At 38.9% G+C, this 19,894-nt stretch overlaps 1 protein-coding gene across 3 annotated transcripts in view; it reads right to left on the bottom strand.

Moving 5' to 3' along the window:
- Positions 1-4,797: 4,797 nt before the first annotated feature.
- LOC131645073 (uncharacterized) overlaps positions 4,798-19,894 on the bottom strand; it is a 30,507-nt gene continuing 15,410 nt past the window's right edge. The window contains exons 2-15 of one of the 3 annotated variants that reach the window (XM_058915727.1): positions 13,045-13,229; positions 12,145-12,221; positions 7,812-8,152; positions 7,409-7,717; positions 7,212-7,328; positions 6,824-7,131; positions 6,490-6,747; positions 6,329-6,403; positions 5,963-6,249; positions 5,668-5,859; positions 5,471-5,581; positions 5,276-5,357; positions 5,087-5,182; positions 4,798-5,001 (exon numbers count right to left, since the gene is read on the bottom strand). In XM_058915727.1, the coding sequence (XP_058771710.1) occupies positions 4,903-5,001; positions 5,087-5,182; positions 5,276-5,357; positions 5,471-5,581; positions 5,668-5,859; positions 5,963-6,249; positions 6,329-6,403; positions 6,490-6,747; positions 6,824-6,907 (1,284 nt within the window). In that variant the 5' untranslated portion in view covers positions 6,908-7,131; positions 7,212-7,328; positions 7,409-7,717; ... (1 more) ...; positions 12,145-12,221; positions 13,045-13,229 and the 3' untranslated portion in view covers positions 4,798-4,902. Of the gene's footprint in view, positions 5,002-5,086; positions 5,183-5,275; positions 5,358-5,470; positions 5,582-5,667; positions 5,860-5,962; positions 6,250-6,328; positions 6,404-6,489; positions 6,748-6,823; positions 7,132-7,211; positions 7,329-7,408; positions 7,718-7,811; positions 8,153-8,639; positions 8,815-12,144; positions 12,222-13,044; positions 13,230-19,894 lie in introns of those variants that run through there. The other 2 variants (XM_058915728.1, XM_058915729.1) reach the window with 2 other exon arrangements.

Raw genomic sequence — 19,894 nt, forward strand, 5'->3', positions numbered from 1 at the left:
ATCCTGTAGGGATTCCATTTCTAAAAAAAAACACGACGCATCCTTCCCCGAAGGACAACTTCATTAGCATGCGTTCGATTGGCCTCTCGATGGCCATGCGATCTAGTGACTGTCTTGAACGGTCACTCCATGTTTATTCCCGCGCACCCTCTAACTTGTAGGGTTTTGGATTTCCATCTGTACATCTTTTACCCCTAGCCTGTAGGGATTTCTCTTCGTCCGATATCGTCCTTAGACAAGTTGTGTTCCACACAGAGAACCTTCCCACTAAGGACAAATTCATTGGTACACGTTGATTGGCCTCTCGATGACTATGAGACTTGGTGATTGTCTTGAACGGTCACCAGCCGTTACCTTCTGCATACTCCCTAATCTAAAGGGATTCCTATTGGCGTGTCATAACATTTATATTGAAAGGATTGAACTAGGGTCTAATGTCGCCTCTAAGGCTATCCCTAGGATTATAAGTTACACGCATGCATTCGCATTTTCATGCATTCATTCATACATTTACATTCGCATCTTCGCCCGCACCCACACTTACCGTGCTAGCCGATTTCCCGAGACTCGTGGAGAAAAAACTAAAGAGGAGAAAGAAGGAGGATAAACAATTAAGAATGATCTTAAGGAAAAGAGGACGCCTTTCACCATGCCCGCCACATGCCCACGCCTTGTCGTAACAGGATTGTAAATACAATAAAGGTTGTCATCGAGCAAGGATTAGTTCAACAAAGAAGTTCCCTCATAGATACACTCAAGATGTATCTAGTCATAAAGGGGTTCATCTTAGAACATATCAAACTTACAAGGACGCTCTACGATAACCTGGGGGCAAGGGTTTGTCCAACTGGGGCAAAATCCTGAACAAAGATGCATGACTACGATGGAGGGAAGGCGACCTGTGTTGACTCCACACCAAGGGGAAAAAGGATCATAGGTTCTCCCTATGAATCTACAAATTCTGAAGGTTACGAATGGTGTGATACTATCCTTATGAAAAGCAAAAGAGGTTCAGTCAAAGGAAACTCATGAAGTTCCGTTACGACGAAAACCCACCGCTAACAGTTCATTTCCGACAGGTTTGATGTGCCCAAGGAAAATTCGAGGTTACCCTTACTTCTACAAGTCCATCAACTAAGGAGTGAAACAAGGTCAATGGATCTACAAAGGAGATTGTCCCTAGGATCAATAGGTGTCTATAGTGTCGAAATTTCAATCCCTACGATCGCTAAGTGTCACTCAGGATAAAAGTTGTATCTTCGGATTAGCAATTCTAATGGGATGACCATGCTGGTTTCGGAATCAATTCATTCGCTTCATTCGCGCACTTCTATTTTTAATCTCAGATTTAGGATTGTTAACAAACTTAAGGGAGAATGAAGAACACAAATAACTAAGTCCAGCTAAACATATGCTTTCAAGTTAAGACCGAGCCGAGGATGTACAGGCATTGTTTCCATTCCCAAACAGTGGAGATATAAGGATGTTAATACCTCGTCACCCCCCTCGAGCCAAGAGTTGGAGTTTATTTCTACTTTTCAAAAAAAAAAAAAACCTTAATTTTAACCAGGGGCAGGGTAGATTTCAATTAATTCAATGGTGTATTTTGGTTGTAAAGAGAATCAATCAATGAAGCAAAGGTTCAAGCATATCTTCTTCCTCGCATTCATCAAAGATTGAGGAAGCAATGGAGATAACATTCACAACAATCTTCTTCCTCAATACATCATTCAAGATCGAGGAAGTATCAAAGGTGAAGCTTACAAATCAAAATTGACATGGCAGTCACAAATTTCATATCCAAGGATCAAATCTCAAAAGAAGTATTCAAAAAAAAAGGAGAAAAAACGCCCGCTAAGTCAAAATGAAATTCCTCGACTTAGGCAAAATTTAGGGCATCCCGATGGATCAAATTCAAAGGAATTGATTCATGCAAAAGTAAGGGATAAAAACAAAGACGAAATACAAAGGATAATCTTGTGACTGCTAAACCATCAAAGCTTCACAGCAATGCTTGGATCTCTACAATATTTTCATCAACGCTTGGGTCTTTACTAAAAGCTTCTGCTCAACATTAAAAACAAAGTGATTCTCTTGCAAACAAAGCACATTCATTGAATTAGACGAATTTTTTTAGGATCTGGAGAACATCAAGGAGAAAGGGGTGGGTTATATAAATTTTGAGCCTTATATCCATTGTTTCTTAAAACCGTGAACCAGGCCAAATTACAACATTCAAAAGTCCTAATTGAGGCAAGGTTAACTACGAAAGCATATTAAGCAGGATTTGTTATACTGACTCCTATGTTTGTTAAAACTATTTCTAACCAATGTGCTTCTTCAAGCATTATTTTCAAAACCATCCAGTCCTAATTCATAACGGACTTCAATTTCAAAACATGCATACACATCGCATTAGAGTTACTTCTCAAAGGGTACAACGTCATCTACAAGTATACACTTAGCATCGAGGAGACCTCGAAATTGGTTTAATCAAAGGCGATCTTTCTAATAAAGACTCTGGAATGGGGGGAATCACATCTAGTGGGTTCCCCTTAACAGGGGCAAAAACTCAAGGATCGCAGGGGCATACGAGCAAAAATTCTATTAACTAGGGGCATTCTTCTTAAGGTTCAATCGACTTGGGGCACATCTCGAAACAATCTCAATCAGGGGCATGTCAAACATGGGAGAAACTTTAAAGGATAGAACACTATGGATAGTCCTCCATATCCGGGAGATCAAGGGCATACCCTTCAATCTAAACGTCAAAGCACATGACAAGGTTATTTCCCGGGGCACTTCCTTCATAGCTTGGAGATCATAGGCACCTTTTTTCCACTAAACATTGGGGCATGGGATATCAAATCCATAAGGTGTGGAGAACCACAAAGGTTAAAGGTGTGGAGAACCTCGAAAAGGTTAAAGGTGTGAATTGCAAAAGGTGAAAGACATGGAGAACCTCAAAAGGTTAAAGGCGTGGAGTAATTCAAAAGCCAAATTGGGGCAAGGCGCACAACATAAGGCATTCTCACGCTTCACAACATCGAACAAATATTTCTCCTAACTACGATCTTCAAAAACAGGTATCGGGGAATCGCGCTAGCATCACACCCCACCTTATCAAACAAACCTACAACTCCAGCGAGCTACATACACTTTGGTTATCAACAACCTATCATTGGAGCGTCATGCAAACACATGTAAACCATGCATCACATACATGGGTCGGTACATTACACCATACCTTTTCAAGCAGGCTTCTTTAAGACAAATCCTACGATCCTTTCTAGGAACTCTTTTAGGTAGTCTTTTTCAAGACATTCTTTTCAAAAGAACCTTTTTAGGTAGTCTTCTCTAAGACAATCATCGCCGTTTCCAAGAACCTTTTTTAGGTAGTCTTTTTTAAGACATCTTTCAGCCTTTCCAGGGGGTCTTTCTTTAAGACAAATTCCTATCCTTTCTAAGAGCCTTTTCAGGTAGTCTTCTTTAAGACAAATCTTCATACCCATTCCAGAAACCTTTTCAGGTAGTCTTATAGAAGACATTGCTCAGTTCCACTCATTACATCAATCAACATAAGCATGAGCATAAACATTATCACATACATCAAGACATCCGATTCAAAACTCTGGTGCTAAGCTATAGTATCCACCTGCTTCCCGGTAACCTTACCGATGACAGTAACCCTACTGTGGGTGTATCTCCAATCACCTGATTGATGCTTCCGGTAACCTTACCGATGCCAGTAATCTTACTGAGATATTCTTCCCAATCGCCTGATTGATGCTTTCCGGTAACCTTACCGATGCCAGTAACCTTACTGAGAATTTTTTTCCCAATCGCCTGATTGATGCTTTCCGGTAACCTTACCGATGCCAATAACCTTACTGATGATAGCAACCTCACGGAGATATTCACCCGATCACCCGATTGATGTATCCCGGTAACCTTACAGATGATAACAACCTTGTTGTTCATTCACCCATAAACAATCTATGCATACGCACGTGCATAAGCATTATCCACATTACCAAGCCGGCATAAGCATAGTCGTGGTGTAGGTGCAAACATGGTCTAAACAGGTTCAATAAGGAGATAAAATCTTGGGATTGACATCAGCATACATACATCACTACAACGCGCAAGGCTTACTAAAGCGCTTTTTTTGGCCTTTAACAGCGCTTTAAAGCGCTGCCAAAGCCAGCGCTGGCATAGGCTACGAAAGCGCTTTTAAAAGCGCTCTGGTAGGCCCCCCTATAAGAGCGCTTTTCTGGAAAAAGCGCTCTTGTAGGCCCCCCTTTAAGAGCGCTTTTCAGGAAAAAGCGCTCTGGTAGGCCCCCCTTTAAGTGCGCTTTTTCCAGAAAAGCGCTGTGATAGGCCCACCTGTGAGAGTAAAAAATAAAAAAAAACGCAACATACTAAAGCGCTTTTGTAAAAGCGCTCTTATAGGGTTGGCTTTAAAAGCGCTTTTTCCATAAAAAGCGCTCTGATAGCCCCCCCTATAAGAGCGCTTTTACAAAAGCGCTTTAGTATGTTTTTTTTTTTTTTGCTTTTTTAGTATTCTTTGACAGCGCTTTTAGAAAGAAGCGCTTTAGTATGTGGGCCTTTAAGAGCGCTTTTTTAAAAAGCGCTTTAGTAGCTAAATGAGGTATTTTAATGTGCAGCCTGTAATTTAATCCTCCCAGTCGACCTGTAATATTTTCGACCTGTAATATGTTTTCAGCCTGTAATATTTTCGACCTGTAATTTATTTTCGACGATATTATTTCAGCCATCAGTAAGACAATATATATATATATATATATATATACTAATATAATACCATTATAATATCCAAAATTATATATATACATCATTACAACATCAATAATATTATAGTACTTCAATTCGACACAAATCCTACATGAAAAAGCGCTTAATATAAAAATGACACAAATCCTCTTTTATTTCTTCCAACTTAAGTCTCGGGTATCCAGCGGCACGGAATTCGTCAAGGTACTACAAAACAAAAACAAAATATGAATGATACATTTAGTTAAATGTAATAAATTATATGAAATTATCTTAAGTTATAAATTCATACCGTGAGCGGAATCTCTAATTGATTTGCCTGAAGGATTTCTTTCATAAACCTCAATACAAAGTATCCGCAATCGTAACTGTTTTTCTGTTGCGGACACTACATAGAAAAACAAATAAGATTCTATAGTTGTGCATTGTTTTATCAAGTAGCATAAATATATTATAAGCAACATTGTGAAAAATAATGTACCTGCACTTGGATCCAAGTAATGTTGCTAGATTTAGTTCGGGATACCTGTGCGTCCCGTTGACTTCGGAACACTTGTATTGATCTAATTAACAAATATATAAAAGCATATGTTTAGATCAATCCCACAAATAAGTAAATATATATATATATATATATAAATATACACGAATATATATTTAGAACGATCCCACTTACAAATCAACGATGTCCTTCATGGCCGGATAATTGGTCCATTCACCATTTACCGAATTCAGATAATACACGACTTCCCTTATAGGGTTGATAGCAAGCAGCAACCAGTGTGCTCTATAAATAAAAACAATAGGTTATATGAAAATTTTGCTATACACAAAAGAAACAGAGATTAGATGAACAAAGAATGAGAAACTAACCCTACTGGTCGGGTATTATACGCCCAAAGATGCAGACATTCTGTATTGCCGGTGGACATGAATCTATCTACTAAGCGCTGTCTAACTGATTCCGGTTCCGAATCAATTGCCATTCCGCTGCAGTGGGCGGAAGACACGAAACGGAATCTGTTAGACAACGGAGTCCCGCGCAACACTCTGTCATACAACAACCTTAAATAAAAACATAATAAACATTAGATTATTTTCATTGAAATGTGTAAATAAATTATATTGTGGGACTAATTAAATAATATATCGGATGAGGGAATATTACCGAATGTATGAGTGCATGTTATTGACGCCTAGTTGATCATGCTTAAAAATCTCCTCCAAGTCATCAAGTGTAATAAGTGACTTGAATTCAATACCGAAGACACTCTCATCCATAACGATTTCACGTAAAGCACCATCCTTCAAATCGGACATATCAACCATTGTTGCGAGCGTCGACCGGTACCGAGGCACAAAAGCACCGCCTTTTTTTCCCGCTGGCTTCGGAGGACCAGTGGGTGGTACGGTACGAACTTGCTGCGTCACTTGTTGTGACTCTCGAGCGGATGCCTAAAAATCATATAAGTTATGTAAAATATAAAATCATGCAGATTTAGATTCAGATTAATTATTAACACTTTAAATGTACCTCTTTTAGTGATGCAACGGACTCCTCCTCCTGTAAAATCCCTTTACCCTTAACTGTGGGTTTTATAGGAGCAGTCTAAAATTAAAATGTAAAAAATAATTAATAAACGGTTTAGAATTGACATTCGAAAACTAAATGATTCATAATCGTTTTCAATATACCTCATCACTAATGGTAATGAGCTCCGAGGGCCATGCAACAAATGATCCTATTGCATCTCGCAGCAATGTCGTCTCTGAGACCATGTCAGGTACCGGTAGCATCGCATCATGATCTACTACAACATCCACCGATACTTTCAGGTGTCCATCCGGGAGCGGTCTATGGTGAAGTAAATCTCCCAAAGTGTTGTGCACTTTTCCCTTGCCAACTAGTCGATAACTCGGTTCCGATAAGTATAGTTGGCAAGATGAAATGCCCTAAACCAATAGTAAATATAAAGTCATTATCATTAATAAAATAGAACAATTTAAAAGGAAAAAAAATTATAATTACCTCGGGAAATTTCCTTTGATAGTTGATACTAGCCTTATCACTAGTTTCTTTCACCGATATTGAAGTGTTGCACTTTTCTCTCATATACGCCTCTTTATCTCTTTGCAATTCAGAGACTTGTGCTTGCAATTCCGCCAACTTTTGCAACACTTCTTCATTTGAAGGATTTCTTCTCCTAGGACTCTTGTAAAAAGAGGTTGGAGTCACACCATGACCCTTACCCCTCACCCGACCGGGATACTCAGGCGCATCTAGTGCTCTACTAAGTACGCTCCCCTCACCGGTGGATGCCGATTGCGACAAGGTCTCTTGTAATTCATTTACATTAAAAAATCATTTATATATTAAAAAACATTTGATTTAATTAAAGACACAGTATTATACTTACACATTCAGTAAAAACTCTCTGAACTTCGGGATCGACAGCATGATCCTTACCCACACGAGCTTCCCTCCACAACACATGTTCAGGAAGTGAGGTTTCCTCACTTTTAGTCTCCTCTAACTATGCATTGACACAAATGATAAAATCGTCAAATAAAACACATTTAGACAATTAATTAAAACGCATTTCTATTTACTTACAATTTTATCCTCCAAGCGTGCATATCCCAAACGCCCTTTTTTGTATGGATATACGGGTTTGGATGCTCTCGCACTATTCTTGGCACTCCTTTTCCGAAAATCTTCATCTCTTTGCTCTACAAACTTAGCCCAATCTTCTTCACCAATGAAGATCTCATACTTTTTTGGCCGTCCCGGTGCCTCTTCAAGAAAGTTTCCATCTTTATCCTTAAGATAAGTGTTTGTCAAAAAAGCTTTCCACCCTCTATATCTTTTGCCGGCCAAACCAAGTATGTAGCGTCTACGATCATCTGGTATCTCAAAAGTCCTCTGCAAAAAAACATACTCATAGTGTGTTAGTATAAGTAATTTAAACAATTTATCATCAAGATAATAACAACAATTAACCATATATGATATATACCTGAAGCTCGTCCCAAATCGCTTTTTTTTTCGCATCCAAGTTTTCGCTTTTCAGATTCCATCTAGCTACGGAGACCGGAATATGCATACGAACAAGTGTACCAATATAACTTGTCAACTTTGCAGAATTAGGACCAATTGCTTGTTTATCAGAATTCCATTCCAATCTGTATACTAATCATTGGTCTCTATGTCGAACGATTCCCTTCATGATAGTGATTCCTCGTGCAACTTCTTTTGCTTCAGTATCAGGTGGAGCATTTGTATCCGTGGCATCTCTTTCTTGAGCATCTCTTTCTTGTGAGTTTTCAGGTGGAGCATCTCTATCCGGAGCCATTTAACCTGTATCAAACAAACTAAAGCACATTAGTACACTATTAATAAGCTAACAATCTATACAAGTAAAATGGAAGTCAAACCATGCATGTACAAGTAAATCGGAAACGAAATCGGTACAAATCAAAATAAGCGTCAAAAAATAAAGTTGTCGGAATTGAACGAAATTTACATGGCTATGGTAAAACGTCCCCACGGACTCAAAAATAAAGTCGGTTTTCCGAAATTCAGACCCTAAGCCCGACTTTTGATTACGGGCAGAAGCAAAACCGATAAAAAAACAGTCCCGAAATGAACATATAAGTGCATGAGCAGCTCCGGAATCGTCAAAATAGTATAGTTACATGTAAAGAAGTCGACAAACGGATACATGGTTCAAAAGTTATGTACAAAACGAGAATATGCACCAAAATTGAATAAGTACTATACTATTGATTAAAACAATCGGTACAAATTGAATAAAACAAATTAGTCGGAATATGTATACTATTACCTTTATCACTAACGTCTCTTTCTTTTCTTTGTAGGATTGTGTTCTACGCGTCTCTTAACAACGCGGACGGTTGGATTGATCCAAATACCCTCATTATGATCATTTCTAGTACAAGATTCATTCTCATTTTGATCGTTTCTTGTACAAGATTCAATGCCAACACCAATATCACCTTGATCTTCAATGTTTTCATCTACTATTTTGTTAGATAAAAGCACTATAGACCATTTCGTACTTGTCGGATCATTGACATAGAACACTTGTTTAGCTTGAGAGGCTAAAATGAAAGGCTCATCTTTGTACCCTACCCTATTGAGATCCACTTGCAAAAATCCTGACTTATCCATTCGTATGCCACTATTATTTTCAACCCACTTGCAACCAAATACAGGAATCTGAAACTTCGCGTAATCAAACACCAAAATGCGCTCGATAACCCCAAAATATGACAAATTTGCAAATTTCGGATTTAAGTCATTCGCACTTGATATGTGCATTGCTTCAGCTACCAAGGTAACACCACTATTTTGCATAGTACTTTTATCATCCTGTTCTTTGGTATAAAATGTGTATCCATTAATTGCGTATGCGCTATAAGAAAGCACAATTACACTTGGACCATAGGCTAAACATCTCAACCTTTCTGTTACTGAAGCAGGATCTGAACGATACTTTGAATAAATATGATCCCTAAACCACGGTATGAAACTTCGATTGTGCTCTCGTACTATCCAGTTCTCATTTCTATTTGGATTTAAATCTCGGAGAACAACCTTGTGCATTTCAACATACGGCTCAACCTCAATCTCATTGTGCAGAACATACAAGTGCGCTTGATCCCGTTCGACCATTGATACTGTCACAACTTTATTTCCAATTAGCCTTTTTCCTTCTTTTTTTTCGACAATATGAGATTTGGGGAGTCCAATTGATTGAACATTTGACAGATATTCAGTACAAAACTCAACCGCTTCTTCAACAACGTATCGTTCGGCAATACAACCCTCCGGTCGACTTCTGTTTTTCACGTACCCTTTTAATATTTTCATATAACGTTCAGCAGGGTACATCCATCTCATATAAGCTGGTCCGCACAATTGTGTCTCTTTCACAAGATGAACGACTAGATGAACCATTATGTCAAAAAACGAGGGAGGAAAATACATTTCAAGATCACATAAAGTAACAACTATCTCTTTTTGCAATGTTGGTAAGATCGCGGGATCGACCACCTTACTGCAAATTGACCTGAAGAAGAAACACAGCTTAGTTATTGCGCTTCTTACTTTTTCTGGCAGAATAGAACGTATACCTATTGGTAAAAAATGTTCCATTATAACATGACAATCATGCGTCTTCAAACTCTTTAACTTGAGGTCTTTCATGGACACAAGTCTTCTAATATCTGAAGAGTAGCCTTCTGGAACTTTAACTTCACTGAGGAACTTACACAATGTTTTCTTCTCCTTTCTAGATAGAGTGTAAACAGCAGGTGGCAGATATGTTCGTCTTCCTTCCGTCACGGGTCTCAATTCAGTTCTCATCCCCATGTTTACCATGTCATTCCTTATGTTAACGCCATCCTTAGACTTTCCTGGTATATTGAGTAACGTACCTATAACGCTGTCAAATACATTTTTTTCAATATGCATAACATCCAGGAAATGTCTTACGTACAACGACTTCCAATATGGAAGTTCAAAAAAAATGGACTTCTTCTTCCACCTACCCTTGACAAGTGAATGTGCAAAAGGCTTGCCAAACTGAGTGCTCACATCTTTCACCTTTTCAAAAATTTGATCACCTGACAAAAAAGGCGGGGCTGTACCATGTTCGGCCTTTCCGTTGAATGCTTTTCTCCACCCACGGTAGTGATGATTAGAATTTAAGAATCTACGATGACCGAGAAAGACATTCTTCTGACAAAGATCCAATCGTGTCGTATCGGTTTCATCTTCACAAACGGGACACGCCTTTTGACCTTTATTGCTGTACCCGGATAGATTTCCGTATGCTGGAAAATCATTAATTGTTCCAAACAACATCGCCCTCAAGTTGAAACTTTCCTTCCTATACCCATCGTAAACCTCCACACCGTTGTCCCACAAAAACTTTAAATCTTCGATTAACGGTGCCAAGTATACGTCTATGTCATTCCCTGGTTGTTTAGGCCCAGAAATTAGCATTGATAACATCATGTACTTACGCTTCATACATAGCCACGGAGGTAGGTTATAGATCATAAGAATCACAGGCCATGTGCTATGCGAGATACTTTGAATACCATGCGGGTTCATTCCATCAGTAGACAATGACAACCGAAGGTTTCTTGCTTCTTTTCCAAATTCAGGATAATCAATATCAACTTTCATCCATTGTGGTGAGTCTGCCGGATGTCGCAACTTTCCATCAATAATTCTTTCATCTGCATGCCAAGTCAAGTGTCTTGAATCGGTCTCACTACGATACATGCGTCTAAATCTCGAAATTATAGGAAAATACCATAAGACTTTAGCAGGAGACAACTTTTTCTTATATCGAGGGGCACCACATTTAGGACACTCATTCAACGCTGCATACTCGTTTCGAAACAAAACGCAATCGTTTGGACATGCATGTATCTTATCATAGCTCATGCCAATAGAGGACAACATCTTTTTGGCTTCATACGTTCGATTGGGAAGAACATTATCCTCTGGTAGCATATCTTTCATAAGGGCTAATAACTCTGTGAAACTTTTATCCGACCATCCATTGTCCGCCTTTAAGTTGTACAACTTTAACACCGCAGACAATCTTGTGAATTTTGAACAACCATCATACAACGGTTTCTCTGCATCGCTTACCAACCTCTCAAACATTTTGGGACAATCCGCAAGATCTTCTTCAAGCGCTTCTGCAATCTCTTCGACTCGATCGCAATCGTATGTGTCTGTGCAATCGTCGTTTGAGGCATACTTCCTATTACAACTCGACCCAGCATTCCCGTTACTTTTCTCACCATGCATTGTCCAACATGTATAACTTCTATCAATTCCAAACCGTAGTAAATGGGATGCCAACTTATTCCCGTCAACCTTACCCCCATAACAGCAACCCAAGCAAGGACACGGCATTCGAAGCGGGTCTTCGGAGTGCTTAGCCGCAAACTCAACGAATTCCCATACCCCTTTCTCGTACTCTTTCGACAATCGGTTTGATCTCATCCATGTCTTATCCATGACTTAATTAAGCTAAACAAATGCTTCTTGGTTTCTCTATCAGGTACTAAGGAATTCTGTCAAGATATATAATAAATAGCTATCATCATAATAGAATACCTAATCAGAATACCTAATCAGAATACCCGATTTCTTAAAGAAGACATTACCTTATTTCAAGGTAATATAAGTCCACAAACCAAAAAACTGGTTGAGAGACACTAAATTGATATTAAATAGAACCATAAACAATAAACTATAAGCAGAAAATAACAAACTATAAGCAAGAAGAAAGGGATAGTAACCTGAGTTAGACTTGATGTGGGAGATGGGTAGGTTTGAATCGGCGTTGTACAAGTAGAAACCAGAGACTTCAAAGTAACTGTAAAATTAAACACACACACGCGATGCAGTTAAATACAAATATCCACTGTACCAAACAAAACTCATGTAACTAATGCATGCTAACATAAACTACAAGATATTTATGTAAGAGCAGCAATACAAAAAGAATAAGTCACAAATCTATAACATTGACAACACTAGAAATTGTGTCAATGGAAAACTATAATTTCAATTTAAAATGCAACCAAATTTTAGTATATCTTCAATCCATTGTCAATAACATGTACTTATTAACAATAGCACATAAATTAGTATAATCCATTGTCAATAACATGTTCTTTAACATCTTCAAAGAGAGTAATTAATGCATAAATTCATCTTCAAAAACTCCAAAACATATTAGAAGTTGTATCTGACAGAGTTGAAAAGCTTCAACTCATTGGAGAACAATGTAACAACTGGAACAACCTTCTATTAGACTCAATCAACATGACTACTCTAAATTTTTGAGTAACTTAATAACTCAACATAACATGATTATCTAAATTGATAAATTTGACACTGACAGTAAGTTTCTAGTTATGGAAGGCACAACAGAACAAACAACAAACTAAATTTTTCAGGATTGACCATTTCCAACAAAATCCATACTATGAATCAGTAAGCACACAAAATCAAAACATGTCAATAGATTATGAACGTGAGTTTTATTCTGTTTTTTCATCACAATAGAATTTGGTTACTTGTCAATAAAATGCATATAACATCAATAGAGTGGAAGGTTGAAGAAGCTTGCAGTTCGTGTTCTGAAGGTTGAAGAAGCTTGAACAAAACCCTAAATATGGAGAAGAAGATTTTACCTGAAAACAGTGATGCCGGAGAAGAGAGGTTACGGCCACGACGGCTGGAGACGGAGGAGAGACAGACGGAGGAGAGACGGACGGCGGCGATGAGACGGACGGCGGCGACGAGACAGAGCGAGTAGACGGACGGAGTTGGTGAAGAGATGAATTACTGGAGAAGAAGATAATGAACAGAAGCGTATCTGAAAGAATAAACCCTCAATTTTATTAATTTTAATTATAACATGGGGTACCAAAGCGCTTTTTAAAAAGCGCTCTCTAAGCATGGGGTACCAGAGCGTTTTTTAACTACAAAGCGCCGTCGTATCATGGGCTATAAGAGCGCTTTCAAAAGCGCTTTCACATGTCAGTCTATAAGAGCGCTTTTCAAAAGCGCTTTCGTAGGGTATGCACATTTTTAGCGAACTTTTTTTAAAAAGGCTATGAGAGCGCTTTCACTAAAAAGCGCTTTTAAGTTTCCACCTATAAGTGCGCTTTTCAAAAGCGCTTTCGTAGGGTATGCACTTTTTTTAGCAATTTATTTTTTGAAAGGCTATGAGAGCGCTTTCACTGTAAAGCGCTTTCGTAAGGGCGCTTTTAAAAATCATTTTTGGCGTAATGCATGCGCATTAACATATGCATATCATCTAGTGCATTCAAATACTACAAAAGCCCAGTTTCCAACCCTCGTGTTGTGATAGGTGTATTTTCCGACCCTCGAGTCGTAAGTTTCCAACCCTCGTGTTGTGATAGGTGTATTTTCCGACCCTTGAGTCGTAAGTTTCCAACCCCCGTGTTGTGGTAGGTGTATTTTCCGACCCACGTGTCGTGAGTTTCCAACCCCCATGTTGTGACAGGTAAGTTTGCTAGAACTATAGCAAATGATTCATCTTATGCAGATACGCTTGTCAGAACCATGGCAGGTAATTCCTTTGGCGCAGGTAAGTTTGCTAGAACTATAGCAAATGATTCCTATTTGTGCGGGTAAACTTGTCCGAACCAGGACAAGCGACTCCTATTGGTGCAGGTAAGCTTGTCCGAAGCAGGGCAAGTGACTTCTATTGGCGCAGGTAAGTTTGCTAGAACTATAGCAAATAATTTCTATTATACAGGTACGCTTGTCAGAACCATGGCAGGTAATTTCAAATGGTGCAGGTGAAATTTGTCCGAACCACGGCAAATGATCCTAAATGGTGCGGGTGAGTTTGCTACAAGCACGGCAAACGATCCTAAATGGTGCGGGTGAATTTGCTACAAGCACGGCAAACGATCCTAAATGGGGCAGGTGAGTTTGCTACAAGCACGGCAAATGATCCTAAATGGGGCAGGTGAGTTTGCTACAAGCACGGCAAATGATCCTAAATGGTGCGGGTGAGTTTGCTACAAGCACGGCAAATGATCCTAAATGGGGCAGGTGAGTTTGCTACAAGCACGGCAAATGATCCTAAATGGTGCGGGTGAGTTTGCTACAAGCACGGCAAATGATCCTAAATGGGGCAGGTGAGTTTGCTACAAGCACGACAAATGATCCTATATGGTGCGGGTGAGTTTGCTACAAGCACGACAAATGATCCTAAATGGGGCAGGTGAGTTTGCTACAAGCACGGCAAATGATCCTAAATGGTACAGGTGAGTTTGCTACAAGCATGGCAAATGATCCCAAATGGTGCAGGTGAGGTTGCTATAAGCATAGCAAATAATCCTAAACAGTGCAGGTGAGCTTGCTAGAACTATAGCAAGTGATCCTTTTGGGGTTCACAAACTACGAAAACTTACTAGAACTATAGTAAGTGGGGTTCACAAACTACGGAAACTTACTAGAACCATAGTAAGTGGGGTTCACAAACTACGAAAGCTTGCTAGCGCTATAGCAAGTTAACTATCTTCTACACAACAAACTGCGAGTCTTGCTATTGATAGTTACGTTTACCCATCACGTTAGTCCCTCGGCAGTGATCAAAGGGTTTCACAAGGGGTTCTTCAATGAAGTTTATCACGTTAGTCCCTCGGCAGTGATCTTCTTCGAAAATACAAAGGGTTTTACAAAAGGTTCTTCAATTGGGTTTATCACATGAGTCCCTCGGCAGTGGTATTCTCCAAAACATCATCGATGACACACAAAGGTTTTATTTTTCTTTTCCAAAGTTACTAACATACTTCAACTAACATAGTTAATAGTCATGCATCATTCAACTAACATACCTCATTCATACATAGTGCATATACATGCATGGCTCTCATTTATTTTGGGAAGCCCGCTGCATCATACATCGCATGCATCATAACATCGCATAATGTTCAAGTTGCCTTTTTAGGCCGTGCTACAATCACAATCACCTGGTTCCTTTCAAAAGCGTTTGCTCCAGAGTCTGAAAAACGGTATTCACCTCGGGTGGCATCTGTAAGCCCATCTCTCACAGAACTTCTTCCCGACAAAAGCAAATTTCAGGGCATTTTCAGTGTTCAATCATCTTCTACCTTTAAGATCATGATAGGCAGACGTGCCTATCCAACTCTTCAGGTTTAAGAAGATTGAACAGGGGCAGCTGTCATACCCCAAAAATTTGCCCGATCAGATCTAAGTCTCTTAACACATCAAGAGTCAAAATTAAGAGCCATAGGGTTTGACATTTCTATTGTCAAACTCGCTCTCTTATAAATCAGGTTGAGTTAAAACAAGGGCGTGATTAACAGGTGTTTAGGACCCAAACGTTGGGCCCAATTGTTACGAGGGTTTATCATTGTTTGGGGTATTTTGGGTTTTTAATAACATTTGTCTTGATTATTATTATCATTTTCATTTTTATTTTTATCATGACTAATTATTAATATTTAACATTATTAATTTTTTAATTAGCTTTTACTAATGTTATTATTACTAGGTTGTATTAATTATTAGGATTATTAGTATTATTATTATTATAATTATTCATTAACTTAGTTGGGCAATAGGCCCATTAGGTATAGAAGTACCCTAATTTTAACTAATATAAATGTAACATTTTTGTACACATTGAGGGGGGGCAAGATATTCTAATCCCTATCTTCGGTCCCGTACTCACATCGTCACAAATCCTATTTTATGGGAGTGAGGACCAATTTAGGGGCTACTAATTCTTTTTCACGCGCCGTAAATCAATTCATGGGAGTTCCTGGACGTAATCAAACAGACACCATTGATCTGAACATACTCTAACACGTCCTAACATTCACGTTTTTGACCCAAAAAAATCTTAATTCGAGTTCAAGCCTTCACCCACCATAAATCAAATTCGGATATATATTTGAGTTTATAATCCTGTTTAGAATGTTTCTGGGCTGTTTAATTGTAGTTTTGTTGCAGGATGGGAAAGCCACCATGGCTAGGTTTTGAAGCTTTAATTTGGGGACACTATGTTAGAGGTGAAATTGGACCATATAAGGAGTATCATCGTGTTCAGCAGGGTGATTGGGGTCGAGCCATGGTGTCCTTTTTTATTTATTAATCGTGTTTCATTCAGATCGATTTGCAGGTGTGTGTGCAATAGTAACGTCGCGAAGAAGAAGAAGAAGATTGGTACTGCTGTTACGCGCGTTTGTGATTTGAAATTGATCCGTTGGTTCTTTATTTAAGTTATAACGTGTGACATGGTATCAGCTAGCGAGCAATGGTGTAGTGGCAAGAGGCGTTTTCATGTTTCCTTGTGCAAGGGCAGGGGTTCGATCCCTGCCTCTTGCAATTCTTGTGTTTTAATTTCTTTTCTTGTTAATACTCCTAAACAGATCCAGTGCGCGTGGTGCATAGAAGGTTATGGTGCAATCTCGGCGCTCAACCATTGGATCTCCCTCAGTTCAGATCTGATGCCTATAAGGATGAAGTACATACTATGGACTCTCAGCTTGCCCACACACGATCTCAGCCCAGGTTTCTTTCATTATTTTTATATATAGATTATTTACATGTTATGTATATAAATCCTTTTAATTATATGTATAGTTTAATTTTTAATTAAAGGTTGGAATATAATTAGGATTAGGATAAGTAAATTAGGGTTAGAATACATAATTAGGATTAGGTGGTCATTCGAAATTATTTTCCCAAATATCTCGATTATTCGAGTTAATTTATTTTTATCAATTTTAATTAAAAGTCACCAAAACCTTAGGAGAGTTATCAACGCGTTAGGGTTCGCCCAATCCCATTGACCACTTGGCTAAGGTTTTAGGATTCAATTTATTACTCGTTCCGACCAAATCTATTGGTCGCAGTGATTAATAATCGATTAATTTAATTAATCAAATCCAATAATAAAATTCTAACTTAATTCTCTCCTCGACCCGACTAAAGCTATTAGTCGCATTAGACAAGAGATAAAGATAAAAATAATAAAAACAATAAACTCTAACTTCCCCTTTAACGGATAAATGGCGGATGAATATCTATTTCATCCCGCCTTCGAATTAGTCGACTCTCTATGTCGTACTGATCAAATATCTGAATAAAGCAATAAAATAATTTAATTAATCCTTTATTTGAATTCTCTTCTTGACCCGACTAAATCTATTAGTCGCATTAGACAAGAGATAAAAATACAAAAATTAAAACACATTCAATTTGCTGCCCGCGACGATCAATCTATCGATCCGAGTAACCAGCAATGCCCCTTAATCCGTTAGCTATACTAACCAAATCTATTGGTCATCGCATCAAACGGTGCCATATCAAATCAGGGTTGTACGCCCAAAACATCTAAAACACACTAAACCACGATACTACGGATTTTCATCCCTCTCAATCAGGCAATTCAAAATGCCTTTCAAATCAATTTCAAAAACTACGATAGGCCACTCAAAAGCCTTTAAAACAAATTTCAAACCCCAAATTTAATTCTAAGGCGTACAACCCTGTGCCCGAACTACGTTGACTCTGATTCTCCATAAGGAGATACGTAGGCACTTGGATAACCAAGGCGAGTCCCCCTCCCTAAAATCTCAATTTTCCCCTATTCAATTCCTTAGCTATTAAACCTCTAAATTTTAGCCATAAACCTTTACCTTAGATTCAAAGCCAATAGGAAAGGGTTGAGGGTGCCTAACACCTTCCCTCGACCTGATTATAATAACTTACCCTGAATCTCATAACTGCGTAGGATTTCCTATTCGCCCTTCAGAATAGGTGGCGACTCTAAAACCTTTAATTTTTAGGGCAGGTTGCTACAATATGTATCCTGCCTCGAGAAAGTAGGACATACATTCCACTTCAAAATTCTCATCGGTGTCTTCCGTACCGATGGTATTGACTGTTTGTTGAACAGGTTGAAGAAAACCTCCGCTGCGGAAAGTTTCTTGAATTGGGAGAACTACCTCAATCCCTGGAATAGTCTTTGATGATGTTGGAAAGAATCCAACTCCTGTTCTGTTCTTGTTGTTGGTAGGAATATTAATGTGCCCCCAACCACTGGTAGTGCCATCCTTTACAACTTGGATTGCATCTCTGTAGGAAGAAATAGACGCTGCTTTCTCCTTTCCTTTGTCCAAGGAAAGTGCTTGGAATTTAGTTCCAACAACTTCTTTTGGTTCTATGTCGGAGAATGATGACAGGTTGCTGACGATCAGAGCTCGTTCTCCACATACGGTTACCAATTTGTCATTTCTTATGAACTTCAGTTTCTGATGAAGTGTTGAAGTAATTGCTCCAGCCTCATGAATCCACAGGCGACCTAGCAAACAACTGTATTGTGCTGGAATATCCATGACTTGGAAGGTGATTTTGAACGTCTGAGGTCCAATAGTTATGGGAAGATCCACTTCTCCAAAAACTGACTTCCTTGATCCATCAACTGCTTTGACGATGACATGACTTTTTCTTAGAGGGTAATCTTTGAAAGATAATCTTGACAATGTTGATTTCGGCATGACGTTGAGAGAGGATCTGTTGTCTATTAGGACTCCTGTGAGTACATCACCCATGCAACCAACTGAGATGTGAAGTGGAAGATTATGGTCTACTCCTTCTTGAGGAAGATCTTCGTCACAGAAACTTAGGTTAGTTTCGGCGGAGATGTTGGCAACGATGTTGTTGAATTGGCTTATTGTGACGCTAGGTTCTACAAAAGCTTGTTCCAAAAATTTCTGTAGAGCTTCCCTATGAGCTTCAGAACTCAATAGCAGGGAAAGGACAGAAATCCTAGACGGAGTATGTAGTAATTGATCTACAATGTTGTATTCACTCCTCTGGATTAACTTCAAGATCTCATCATTTTCTTTCGCTTGAACAGCATTGGTCGGATGATTCTCTTGCCTATGTGGTACTTCCTCCGAAGGTTTCTCCACATTTTCTGTTGTTATGTTGAAGACTCGTCCACTTCTGGTGACTCGGCTAACATCAGCAATGTTGACAACAGACGGTAATGGTATCTCCTTACCATTTTCAATGAATGTAGCATTGTACTTGTATGGTATAGCCTTGCTGGACTCATACGGTACAGGACCTGGTAAGTAGATGACTAACGGAGCAATTGCTGTCTTCCTGCTGTCATACTTGACTTGCGTTGGTTCAACTTGATTAATTTGAGGAGATATGGTAAAGACTTCATCATCTTCTCTGTTGGCAAGAACAGTAATGGTATTGTCATCCATCAGCTTTTGAATATCGTTGCGAACACGCAAACATCCTTGTGAATTTCTTCGACAAATTCTGCATCTACTGTAAGGATGGAAATCCGTTCCAAAGTAGGCAAGTCCATTTAAAGTTTTATGGAACCTGACTACCGATCCTTCGAGGTCTTCAACTTTGTAGATTTTGTATTCTCCTGGACATCCTTGAACCATGTTGATGTCATGTTCAGTTCTGACTCGGATATGTTGAATCCATCCTAAGTCCATTTGT

The sequence above is a fragment of the Vicia villosa genome, linkage group LG1 (assembly GCF_029867415.1).
Source record: "Vicia villosa cultivar HV-30 ecotype Madison, WI linkage group LG1, Vvil1.0, whole genome shotgun sequence".
NCBI lineage: Eukaryota > Viridiplantae > Streptophyta > Magnoliopsida > Fabales > Fabaceae > Vicia > Vicia villosa.